This window comes from Andrena cerasifolii, chromosome 3 (genome assembly GCF_050908995.1).
Source record: "Andrena cerasifolii isolate SP2316 chromosome 3, iyAndCera1_principal, whole genome shotgun sequence".
Lineage (NCBI taxonomy): Eukaryota > Metazoa > Arthropoda > Insecta > Hymenoptera > Andrenidae > Andrena > Andrena cerasifolii.
In genome coordinates, this window is record NC_135120.1 from 19,468,299 (window position 1) to 19,480,948 (window position 12,650).

At 45.1% G+C, this 12,650-nt stretch overlaps 2 protein-coding genes across 2 annotated transcripts in view; one reads left to right on the forward strand and one right to left on the reverse strand.

Annotated features, from left to right (window-relative positions):
- Window positions 1-12,650, reverse strand: part of LOC143367288 (dynein axonemal heavy chain 1) — a 153,249-nt gene that overhangs the window by 49,270 nt on the left and 91,329 nt on the right. Inside the window, exon 22 of the mRNA XM_076808925.1 lies at window positions 567-721. Coding sequence (XP_076665040.1) covers window positions 567-721 — 155 coding nt within the window. The remainder of the gene's footprint in view (window positions 1-566; window positions 722-12,650) is intronic.
- The window catches only part of LOC143366620 (uncharacterized), a 61,765-nt gene continuing 59,214 nt past the window's right edge, over window positions 10,100-12,650 (forward strand). Inside the window, exon 1 of the mRNA XM_076807809.1 lies at window positions 10,100-11,260. Within this exon, the coding sequence (XP_076663924.1) occupies window positions 10,379-11,260 (882 nt within the window). The 5' untranslated portion in view covers window positions 10,100-10,378. The remainder of the gene's footprint in view (window positions 11,261-12,650) is intronic.

The window sequence follows — 12,650 nt, forward strand, 5'->3', positions numbered from 1 at the left end:
ACAACCCACTCTACGCCCGCCGAACAGAAATAAACGTTTCACGCATGGTATTTCAGTTTCCCACAACACGCCCTTCACGCCGCCGCACTATCTCACAGTAATTCATTCCCACCCATTACTTCCCCGAACAAAAGCAGCCATACGTCATAAAATCGCGCGGTTGGTTTCGGGAAATCAGCGCTTTCAACCGCGAGCCCAGAGATTCGATTACGGCAACGTCCCCGTGATGGATTACTAGCCAAATTACGCGGTTTCATGGAAAACTTCTTTTTATTCACGCAGGATTTTGATAGGGAAACAGGATTTTTCGGACGCGACAGACAGTTCGCTACTTTTTATCGTTTCGCTCACGCGAGCTGCCAGCTCCCAGCAAACGTGCTTGCCGCGTATTTATTTTCCGGAGTAACAACGACACCTGACCGTTTTCCCTCGTCCCTTTTATTTCCTACATGGAAATATCAATTGTACAGCGAATACATAAATGCAGAGGGGCAGGGAACACAGCGCGGATCGGTTTAAAAGCTCTCGAGGGTCCAGTTTCGTTTGCATACAGAGAAATCGCTTACCATTCGCGCGTGTTCAGGTCGTACTCGCCGTAGAGCTGGCCCATCGTGATCGATTTAGGATTCATCACGTACGTGAGCACCGGGGCGAACGGTCTACCACTTGGCTGGGGCTGTCCTCTTAATTTCGTGCTCGCGTCCTTCAGAACCTCGTAGCACTGTTCAAAACGAAACGGACATTCAGAGGATTCGGGTGTCTGTTCCGCTTTGCATTGATTCGCAGACAGAAAATAGTCACGGGCTTTCGTTAACCGTTAGGGGGATTGATTAATAAAGAGGGGACTGATAAAAAAAAACAAGAAGTCACCGGATTTTTTTTATGAAACTCTCGAATTTTTACAGACCATATCAGAGGTTTGCGCCGAAATCACACATGTTCTACACGTCCTGTAATTTTTTCCAAGTTGATTTGAACCTCAATTCGCTCGCAATCAGGAAAAAATGAAGAGAAAAAAAATCTTTTTTCCTCTTAAGCATTGCATTTAGTACCGTGCGTCGTATTTTTTTTATTTAAAAATATTTATCAACAACTAAGTTATTGTCCGTCACTCGAAGGTTCTCTAAAAAAAGGCTTCTGCGGTGACCACTGCTGCTCGAAAGTTGATCATCTGAAATAAAAAATTAAAAAAAAATTACTTATTATATTATATTATCTTATTATAGTACTTGAACGAAGGAATTTTCGAAATATTGATTTGGGAAAAAATGGCTGATGTTTAAAGTAAAAGTGTCAATTTTTATCATAAATCGTGCCTGATTTTCGTCAATTAAAAGAAAACTAAGCATCGGATAAAAAATTCTTCGTTCAAATACTAGATAATATGATATAATAAGTCAATTCTTTTGAATTTTTTATTTCGAGAGATGGACAATAACTTAGTTATTGATAAATATTTTTAAATAAAAAAATTACGACGCACGGTACTAGATGGAATCCTTAAAAGGAAAAAAGATCTCTTGAGAAATGTGTTATAGCTTTTGAGTAAAAAATTTCCAAAGACCACCCTTTTTCGGCCTCCTGACTGAGCATGACCCCTTAAGCATCCCCAGGTAAAAATTTGTTAAAACAGATTGCCAATTCCGATTCCAAATTCCATCACTCTTGCGATCGGCTGTCCCTGCCCCAGCTATTAAATCAAATTTACCGAAGCCTTACAGGAGGAATGTGTTCCAGGATCTATTATTCATAGATCTCATAAATTGTTTTGACACGAAGCTGACCCCCGGCGAAGTGTTTGGCGAAGAATCGACCGGGCGGCGTGTTTGCACGGTTCGTCGCGATAACGCATGAAAATGGGATGGGATTACGGAAAGGAGCTGATGTAAGGGGCTAGCCAAACAAGAGGAAGGTCGAGGAACGTGGAAAAATCACGCGAACTGAGAGAATAGGAGGGGCTCCAGCTCCGAGGGCGAGAAACCTATCACGGAGAGGTGTATCCTCCCGATCGTTATTGAAATCCAACGATAATAGCACGGTCGGAGGAACTGTGCTCGCGAGGACTTCGCGGTGCCACGGCATCGTACTTTCGCAGGGGTCGTGTCCATTATTCATCGCGTTCTCCCGGCTCCTCGCCACCCGGTCTCCGTATTTTTCACCGATAGAGTCGACTTTCGCGTCTTACTCCGCGTTGACGAGAAAAGAATCGTCCTGAAGGGGAACTGAATATCCACGGGAGCCTGGCGGCGGTTGGAAAGGGAACAACCATCGTTCCTGGAGGTGGTTTCAATGAAAAATATCCTATTTCGCTGCCAAGTATGTGAATGCCAAGCTGTGGGAAATTTGCATCAACATCGAGAAGGACTTAATGAAATCTTCAAGGAGGACAACCTTCCCCTCGACTGTCTTAGGCCCGGAACAGACCTAGCGGTTTGCGGCAGTTTGCTCCCGCGCGCGTTTTAGCAGAGCATAAATTTATATGAAGCAGTTCACACGGGACGCATAGCTCTGCGGCTGCTAAGCGGCATGTTTGCGTTCGTTTTGACAAACGCAGGTATTGCTCCACCGCGAATGAACGCAGCGGCAAACCGCTCGTGTGCACCGGCAGCTTCACAGCTTTCGATTAATGTAGTGTATTGGGTGTTTCAGAAATGGAAATTCGAACTTTACTGGGTAACTCTCTTCAGGGCCGCGCGGGATAGGACAAGGGAAATTATTTTTCCCATTATTTCTTCCTGTACGTATATATAATTTAAAGGTATTTACTCAATTTTTATTTTTAATGTTATTTCTACTTATTTATAATTATTTTTTTATTCTTACTGTATAAAAGTAAAGGTGTCCTCGATAAAAGTTAATATTAAGTAATTGTGTACGTATTATAGGTACTTGATAGGGAACATTATTACAAGCACATGTTTAGTATAAATATGTACAACCTTATGCAATAATGCCGCTCTAAAATCAAGGATTCTCAAAAGACCCGTTTAATAAAATTTATTAAAAAAATCTCCTTTTGCCTTCAATAACAGGGGTGCCTCACGTAAAAAGCACAAAACACTTACGTGATTTCTGATATTTAGAAACAATTTACCTCAGCTTCTCAAAAGAACCGTCTAACAAAAATTAAAAAATTCTCCTTTTGGGTCTCAGGTGCCCCTGCCTTTGGCATCCTGCTTAGGGCATTCCGCCGGTCCTGCCCGCCATGATAACGAAGAGAAATAATAAGCAAGTAATTGAAGGGATGCCTGAGTTTCATAAGCTGCTTTTAATATTCGTTTGTCGACTTTCAGGGGATTGAAACAAGCTTCCATAAATCGGCCATTCTTTGTAAAAGTAACAATACCTCCAGACTAGGTTTCCACTGAAGGTTTCCCCGGGAAACAGATATTTCTCGTTTCGTTAAACAGAGGAAACTGTCTGGAACGCAAGCGTTCGAGCGAGCGATTCGGTTAAAATCATCGGGGCAATCAATGAAGCGAAACGTTTTTAAAATCGCCGGAGCAATAGCGTTGTTTTGAAAGGCGCGCTTGCCATCTCTGTGCCATTGGTAAATAGGTGTTTCATTATACGTCGACTCGTTCCACTCGCAGTGGAGTATGCCGCGGAAGCTTGCCCGTGTGAAACCTGAACGGAGGAAAGGGAAACTGGAGGTCACGTTACGCCACATGCGAAACGCGTAATCCCTAGCGATGGGATCAAGTTCAATATGTACTCATGAATCCGAGTCAATTCCAATACAAAAGTTTCACTTCGTTGGAATCGAATACGACTCGTAAGAGCTGGCGTTTCATTCTATGTACTTCAAAAGTACTTGGGTTATAGAAGGCGGTCTCGAACCTCAGAGAAAGTGCCGGAAGAGTTCGAGAAAGTACTTCTAAGTTCTTCGACGTTTGAAAGAATCGAATCTGGTAAAAGCTATATTCGATCCCTGGAAGACAAAAATCTACATAGCTGAGAATTGCCAATATTGTACCATTTATGATATTTTTCGTTGTATTTCGTATTTGGTACTAGATTGAACGCAAGTTAATATTGGATATTGTAGCTTCATGTTTTAGGTATATAGCTTTTAATTTAAAGGTTCGAATCTATAAATAATCAGGGTTCGATTATACTTGCAAGTACCGCTGACGTTTCTCAGAGTTCTTATAGAGAGTTCAAACCTTTCCAAAAAGCACTACTTTCGAGTCCACTTGAAAGTAGTGTTTTTTTTCCAAAGTACTCGTGAACCGTTCGAAACTGTACAGTCAGATTCGAACCTACTTCCAATATACTTGATCCCATCGCTAGTAATCCCTGTTACCATGCTTGCGAGCAATCGCAGAGGGAGGATTTAAGTAACAGCAAACTTTCTCATTCGATCCAACTTTGAGACTTTATCTCCCGATTTCCTTTCTTACCAATTCAATTATCACTTCACGTTCTATTGCTGTTTAAAAATAGCACCCCGCAAATCAGTCACAGCTTCTTTACCAAAAATGGTCATTGAAGCAATTAATCTGTTAATTATTGAAACACAACGATAAGGGTGTAGTTGTTTAAATATCGATTAAACCACGCTCGTTTCAGAGATGTTTAATCGACCACCGAGGCTCCCCTGTGCTAGTTCTGCCACGTGTCCGCGGTCCTTGGTCTTTTTCCAACCGCCTGCCGTGAATAAATAAAATCGAGTTCGCGCACGTGGGCGTCGTTAAGCCGGACAGGAGGCATTAGGAAAAGGGAGCGCGTTAAAGGAAGCGTTCCGTCGACGTGGGTCCCTGAAAAATTTCCACGCTCGTTGGCATTTAGCGTAGCGACGGGAAGCTGGATTGTTAACCGCTAGCATTTTCTTTTCTGCTGCGCGGAATAATCGCGCGTCTCGGGAGGTAATCCACACCGGCCCCTTTATTAATTCTGATTTAGATAAATCGTCCGAGGGAGGCTCGCTTGGAAGCTGCTTCCCCATAGCTTCATTTCTTCCGTATTACGACGCTGAAAGCCTGAGGAACAGCCGCATTGATGCCGTTGGACTTGATAGATGGGGCGTGGGCACCACAGCGCGACCGTAAAGTCTGATTTTCGAATAAATTTACTCTGTGGAATTCTTTGCTCCCTGGATCAACACGTTTGACACTGCGTGTTATAGCACATAACAGGTTGTAGGCCTTCCGATGGATAGAGTACATGGTCGCGAGGCTTATAAGCTTGTATTTTATGTTGATAAAACAAAGTGTAATGAAATGTTGAAGGCAGGACGTGATTCCTAAATTATTCACGTTTGATAGATTGCTCTTCTTTCATCGAGATGTACCTAAGTACTTTTACCAGAAAAGTGGCAAAAGGTTATAGATAGCCAAGGAAAATACTTTGATTAAAAAAGTAGATACGTATCTATTTGTATTTTTACTTTTAACCCTTCGTTGTCGCACCTTCTTATAATCAGAAATTGGTTACATGGGGTTCAGTGCACCCCAGTGTCATTTTGGAGTTACCATTTTTCTATTTTTTGATCTTTTAACTTTTCAGTGATAATTGCGGTAATAGACTTTTTCTGGAAATATAAGTTTTGATATGATGAAATTTGTAGTTCAAGAAGAGCGATTTCCATGGGTTGTGGATCTCTTTCTTGTGATAAATTCGCTTTGGATGTCGTAACGGCGCGACATTTGAACTCGAAAAATTGCTCTTGGGGTGCGATACATCCTGCGTGACCACGAAGTGTTAATAAAGAGTTTAGATCAATAAAACAAACGCATCTTTGCACCCAGCTAATACTAGGGGAGCTAGTTGATACGTTTTTCAGTTTTTAATGTTTTTCATTTTTCTTTGAATTAATTACTTGATAACAAATATGCTAAAATATACTTCGGTCCTTCCTCTTTAATATATTGTAATTGAAACGATGTATGTGTTTGCAGGGAGTTGTAATACGCGGGTGTATTGGTGAATGTGGTGTGGTATGACTTCTGTACTTGACATTATTTTTGGTACTATTTCTACTTTGTCTTGATGCCACGTCTTTAATTTCCTCAGCTAGGTTAATGTATTTCTCAATTTTCTCTCCTGTGTTTTTTTTGTATATTTGCAGTGTTAGATATGGATATTTCGGTTACTTGTGTTTTTTTGTTTTGTTCCTGGATAATCGTGACGTCTGGTTTATTCTGTGGTATGGTTTTGTCGGTTGTGATGCTTCCATTCCAATATAGTTTGTGCTTGTCGTTCTCTAATACACTCTGTGGTATGTATTTGTACGTGGGTGTACGATGTTGTACAAGTTTGTATCGTATGGCTAGTTGTTAATGAATTATCTTTGCAACGTTATTGTGTCCTCTGGTGTATTCTATGTTTGCTACTATTGTGCAACCTCCCGTGATGTAATCTATTGTTTCTATTTGTTGTTTGCATAGTCCGCATCTGTCAGTTGTTGTATTCGGGTCTTTGATGATATGCCTGCTGTAGTGCTTGGTGTTGATTATTTGTCCCTGTATTGCTATCACGAATCCTTCTGTTTCGCCGCAGATGTTACCTTTTGTTAGCCATTTATTGGATGCTTGTTGATTGATGTGTGGTTGGGTTAAGAGGTGTGGGTGTTTCCCGTGTAGTGTTTTCTGTTTCCAGCTTTCCTTCTTCCTAACTGTTGTTGTTATATAGTCCATTGGGTTGTATGTTTGGTTGTGAAATTGTAATGGTCTGATTGATGTGTTTGCAAGTACAATTGCTTTGTGAATTATTATTATTATTGTTATTATTGTTATTATTGTTATTATTGTTATTATTGTTATTATTGTTATTATCGTTATTATTGTTATTATCGTTATTATCGTTATTATCGTTATTATTGTTGTTATTATTATTATTATTGCGACTTTTTTACTCATAGTACATAGGTGGTGAGTAAAGGGAAGACTGCATTAACAGTCCTGTTGCTAAATCGAACCATATTTCAAGCCTCTGTTCACAAAAACAGCTGATTACCAAGGCCTCTGCTCCAGAATCCATTTATCCTCATCACTCCCTACATTTTGAACCCCACTTCCTCCCCAAAAAAACCGCCCTACCAACTTCAGATCAAGCCGCAACCCCTTCAAGGCTTCTTTCACATCCCCACTCTCCCTTCCCCGCAAACATCGTCAGACCACATACTTACTCCCCTAATTTCGCAAGTAAATGAGCAACTGAAACAACTCCCCTAAGAAAACACCAAAACAGAACCTCAAACGAAATTCCCTAAGCTCCCGCCGACGATCCTTGAAACGGACGACGACAGAGCGCCGGTGGACCCACCGCTGGGGCGAGACACATGAATGAGCGAGGCGTCGACGCCGGCGTCGTCGAGCCGACGGTATTTCCAAAGCGCATGCGACGGAACTTGACCGGCGGCAAACGCGTCGAAACGGCGGATCGCGCCTCCAGTTGATCCGACGTCGTTTAACCGTCGCGCGACGCTCCGATTCCGCACCCGACGAGCCCCCGTTTATCCTGCTCCCTGGGCCTAACCAGGGAAACCCCGAGGTACATCAGAATCTTCTGAAAAATCACGCAGCCTCCTCGATTCCCATTCTTCGAAACGGCAAACCACAAAGAATCTTCCCCGTGAAACCAATCAACCGTAAAATATACAGCGACTATAAGTGTCCCCGAGGATCGAGGCTCCGCGTCGATCGACCGGGACGTTGCTACTCCCTGATTCAGTGATCAAGAAGTGATAGAGCGAGTAGACTGAAAGAAAGCAAAGTGGGACTAGAAGTTTTCCATCCTCGTTGCTATCGTCGGTATAGACCGCGGAGGGCCAAGGGCCCATTCTGTGCGCGGTGAAAGTACCGAAGCTTCGGCGAGAAGTGAGCGCGAGTCGCCGCGACCGAAGAGGGAACACGCGCGATCGGAGGAGCCTCGCGGTGTCGTTGAACCCGCGGCACACATCGCCGTACCGTATTTTCGACCTTGCTCCCGGTTTCTCGGGTGGAGGATTTATGGATCGTCGCCGGTGGATCGTCCAAGGCCGAGGATGAGCATTCCCTGCGCGTCGAACCTCGAGAAACACGAGTGCTCCGATTAATCTCGTCGCCGGCATGGGCGGACCCACGCGCCAGATTCCTCGCTGCGGACCGAAGCGCGCGTTGCCTCGCCGCCTGGCACGCAAATAAAGAAGAAGCCTGCGACTCAACGGCCGACAGCCAGTGAACGAGAGCATCCCGGGGTTCGGAAAATTCGAGTATCGAAAGGGATTCGCTGGAAGCCGAAGCGCGCATGAGAGTTCGCTGATTCTAGCGCGGTGCCGCGAAATTCGCGTGACGGCTGTAGAAAAGGTGGCAGCTGGAAAAATAGAGACGCGAAGGGAGAAGCGGGTTCTCGAGCGGCGCCAACGATAACAGAGGAACTTTAAAAGTATAGACGACTCCGCGCTCGTCTCTGTTGAAGTTTCCGCGACGGATGCCGCGCGTGGGCTGCCTCCGCGTCTGGGCCAGTCGCTCCAACCTCGGCGTCTGACATAATAAAGATTACGGTGTTATTCAGCCGGCGGAGGAAGCATTCCCTCCGAGGGAACGCAAACAAATCTCGCCGCGGCAGCGAAGCCTTGGCAGGCTTCTTCTGGATAATCGCGGTCTTTTAACGGCGATTGGACCGTACACACGCGAGGAGTGGCAAGGAAGAGGGCACCGCGGGCTCTCGGGTCTTCGAGTTTGTTTGCGCAGCGGGATTGCGGGGAAACTCGATGGAAAATTGAGCAAACAGGCCGCGCCGCAGCGCTCGATACGAAGATAGTTTCCAGGGAAAAGGGCTTTCCAATCTTCCGCGCGATCGATACCGAGCATCCATCTGGGAACAATCGAGCAGAGGCCAATCTGAGGATTATTCCGAAGCAAGGTCACGTTGAGGGGAAGAAGGGGTAGAAGACTAGAAGAAGCTCGAGGAAATGGTCCCATTCGGAGTCTGCCCTGGCCTTCGAGTTTACATTTGAACTGGAAGAGCGGTAGATCGATATCTGGCCAACCAAGGTACACTTTGGCGAAGTAGAAAACGGTGTACAAAGAGAGCCGAGAGCTACAGGTTGTGATTGAGTGGGACGCTTAACATATTTCCAGAGTCTGTGGGATTCAACAGGCTGGAGAGTGGCTTTGCTTATTCCACGACTTCTTCGATTCCTGCGGCTGAAGGCTCGTCTCGCTGCGCGCAAAGCGGCAGAAAGTGACTCGAGGAAACGAGGTTGTACTAGTGTGTCTGTGGAGAGGCAGTGTCCAAAGAAAAGGGCTTTGACGTCAGTGCGAGGAGTATTGTTTAAAATGAGGTGATCGGGTAGAAGCCGATTGGAGAGCTTCTCGGAGCCAAGGCACTCGGAGTGGAGCAGCTTCGGACCAAGAAGCACGTCAATTTCGCGCGACCTTCGAGTTTATCTCCCGACCGAACAAATACATCGATAAATCGCGGCTATTTGTTGCTCCTCAGTTTGGAGGTATAGATCCCTGCGGTTTTACGAGTCGAGCAACCTCGGGGCTACGCTTGAGAGCATAAAATCGTGGAAAGAAAACGGGCGTGGAAAGGACCTTGAGTGGTGTAGGTTACGTGATGTTTCAACGAATTCATTGACTCCGAAGAACTCGAAGAAGAAAATTCTAAAAATTGAAAAAAAAAAAACTCTGAGAAGATTAAAATTAATAAGACTCCTTAGTGAACTTCTGTATACCTCTTCAAGCTTCTTCAAGCTTAGTTCTTCGTCGTCTAACTAGTTACGAGGAACCGAAGGAAGAACTCGAGATGCAGGATAACGAATAATCTCACGTTTACTTAGCAAGGATCCCTTAGAATGTCTCCGGACCCTGAAACACGAATCATGCGTGTCACCAGGAAGCATCGACTCCTCCAAGCAACCGAGACGTTGGAAGACTGCACGCGCATCTGCGGAGCGGTTCCACTGGAAAAAGGCGCGAGCATTCCTCGAGGGCGTTATTAATTAGCGCGGTGAAGTTAGTTTAATCGAGAATTCTATGCCACCGTCGGCTACGCGTCCCAGCGAGCCGAAACTTCTAAACGACCAGGAAGGGTACGTGCGCGCCAGCCGTGAATCACGCTGCCCTTATTTATCATATCCTCGTTATTACCTAGGGGCTCCCCATTAACGTCGTATTTCCAAGCTGTCAGCTGGAATTACCTAACCAACGTTTGTTCCGCCCATGGCGGCCGACGGGGGAGCTAGTTCTCCAAATTGCCTGGGAATATCGGTGATTTGAACGCGCTGGAGGGAATTTCGCTGCTCAGAGCTGAGGAATAAAAGCCCCCAAGGGGTTCTACGCTGGAAAAGGATCGATCACAGGAACCTGCAATAGTTGTACAACTTAGAAGTTGGATCTTCTCCCGCAGTTGGGGATCTTCGATAAAGAGACATTAAGGCATCGCGAGAATGTTCTCGATCACGCCAACGTTCACCCTGAACGCCGGGTGCGTCCAGGAGTCTCTGTCAATGGAGATAATCCCCTCTCGATTGAGGCGCTCGGTGTCCCCCACGATGCTGGCCAACCTGAGCCACTACGGGTACAGGAACCGCAGCTACGAGCCGGGCTTAGACCTCGAGGAGAAGCCCCCGGAGGATTGCCACTCTCTGTACTTCCTCCTCGACTTCTTTCACCAGTACTACATCCCCTTCATCATACTCCTGGGCCTGGTAGGCAACCTGCTCTCCTGCATAGTGTTCCTGAACACTCATCTGAGGATACGCAGCTCCAGCTACTACCTGGCTGCCCTAGCCACCGCTGACTTCGGATTTCTAGTCACCCTGCTGCTGGTCTGGCTCAACAACACTCTGGGTTGGAAGGTGTTCAACAAGGATGGCTGGTGCGAGACTCTGGTGTACGTGAGCGCGGTGTGCAGCTCCCTTAGCGTGTGGCTGATCGTCGCCTTCACCGTAGAGAGGTTCATAGCTGTCCAGTACCCTCTGCACCGGCCTCACATATGCACCATCGCCAGGGCCAAAGCGATAGTGCTCGTGCTGGTGATCCTGGCGCTGGCTAGTCACTCCTACTCCTTCGTCACGGCTGGCGTGGTACTCAACAGAGACGGCGAGGAGTACTGCGACCTCAAGGTCGAGTACCTGGAGACCATGAAGATCATCAGCATCATAGACAGCATCGCCAGCCTCATCGCACCGCTGGTGCTCATCATAGTGATGAACACCATGATCATGAGGAATCTCCTGAGGTTCAGCAGGCGGTTCAAGCAGACCTCCACCGCGTCCACCGACTGCCCCAGCAGGGAGCAATCGGACATCAACTTGAATCAGATCCCGGTGAGTCGGAAATTTGATTTTGGCTTCTTTAGGTTAGTTTGTTGGGGTGCGAAGTGTATCTGGGTCTGAGGAAGCTTTTTTAATTGGTAGAGATGAGGATAAGCTTCCTTCGGTCGAATTGAGACGGAATATTTGCCTTTTGGATTCTTTTTTTTATGTGAAGATTCTAGGTCTTCTGAAAGGAACGACAGGTGTTGTGCTTGAAACTTGCAGGCACTTAATTTGCTTCGGTGTTCCGTTTGAACGATGTATAAAGGTGCGAAGGAGCATCGTGCTCTTCTTCCCTTTGAAATTTGTAGGTGCGTTGCTTGAATCGAAAAGAAAAGGAGGCGATCCCTACGACCGCGACCATTCCCTCCGAATGCTTCACTTCTTTCGGCCCCGTCGATGGAGGAAGGGGGTTCCGTAGCTGAGTAATATGCTTTTGCTAGGTTCGCCCAAGTATTTCGAGCGGCGCCGGATGAATCAGCGAGCAAAAAACTACGCTCGTTCGTCTAAAAGTTCGACAGCTAATGGACGTCGCTATTTTGAAATGCATAGTGTTCCTTGGCCTCTGTCTCTGCTCTATACCACCGTGGACCTCTATTTTTCTTACCGACCAAAGAAAACATTCCGATAGAAACTCAGCATTAAACATTCTTGCGTGCGAACTATAATTTATTTTTCTCCATTTCCGGCTATGGTTCCTCTTCTGTCGCGATTCCGAACTATTTTATTATTTAGCTACTCGCCTTCGCCGTACCTTTTATGGAGCTTAAGTTTAAAAACCTTGCTATCCATCGCGAAAAATAAATTACCTAGTAGAGAATAAGGTACAAGATTAAAGGGTCATTCTAGTTTGATCGGCCGAAAAATGAAGCTATTTTTAAAGATTTTTTTCTCAGTAAATACAACATATAATGAAATGAATCCTTTTGGTATTTATATCGAATATACCTCTTTTTTAGGTGTCATTTTGGCGCTATTAAAACAAATTAAAAAGAATCCTTTTAAATTCTTTTGTGTAATATAAGAGTAGCTTAATAAAATAATTTGAATTTCGACCGCATAAATCGTTCCAATTAAAAGAGTGTTGTTTTGGCGCACTGGTTCGGTCCTTCGAATATTTAAACAAAAACTAATTGCTATTTTGAAACATTTTTTTAACAGTTTCCAACGTTTCGGTGAATAATTCTGGCCATTTTCAAGGAAAGTTAAAATTTATTTTTTTAAAAGTGGAAATAAAAATCGATATTAGATGAACTTTTGAATTTAAAGGATTGTGGAAATGTCGCGTTCGTAGTTGGACATGCGACTCTCGAGTCCGCTGACTGGTGACTGAGGTAAACAGTGTTAAATCAGTCAAGAACATCCAAACAGTATGCCAAAGGGCACCCGAACGACGCCGAAG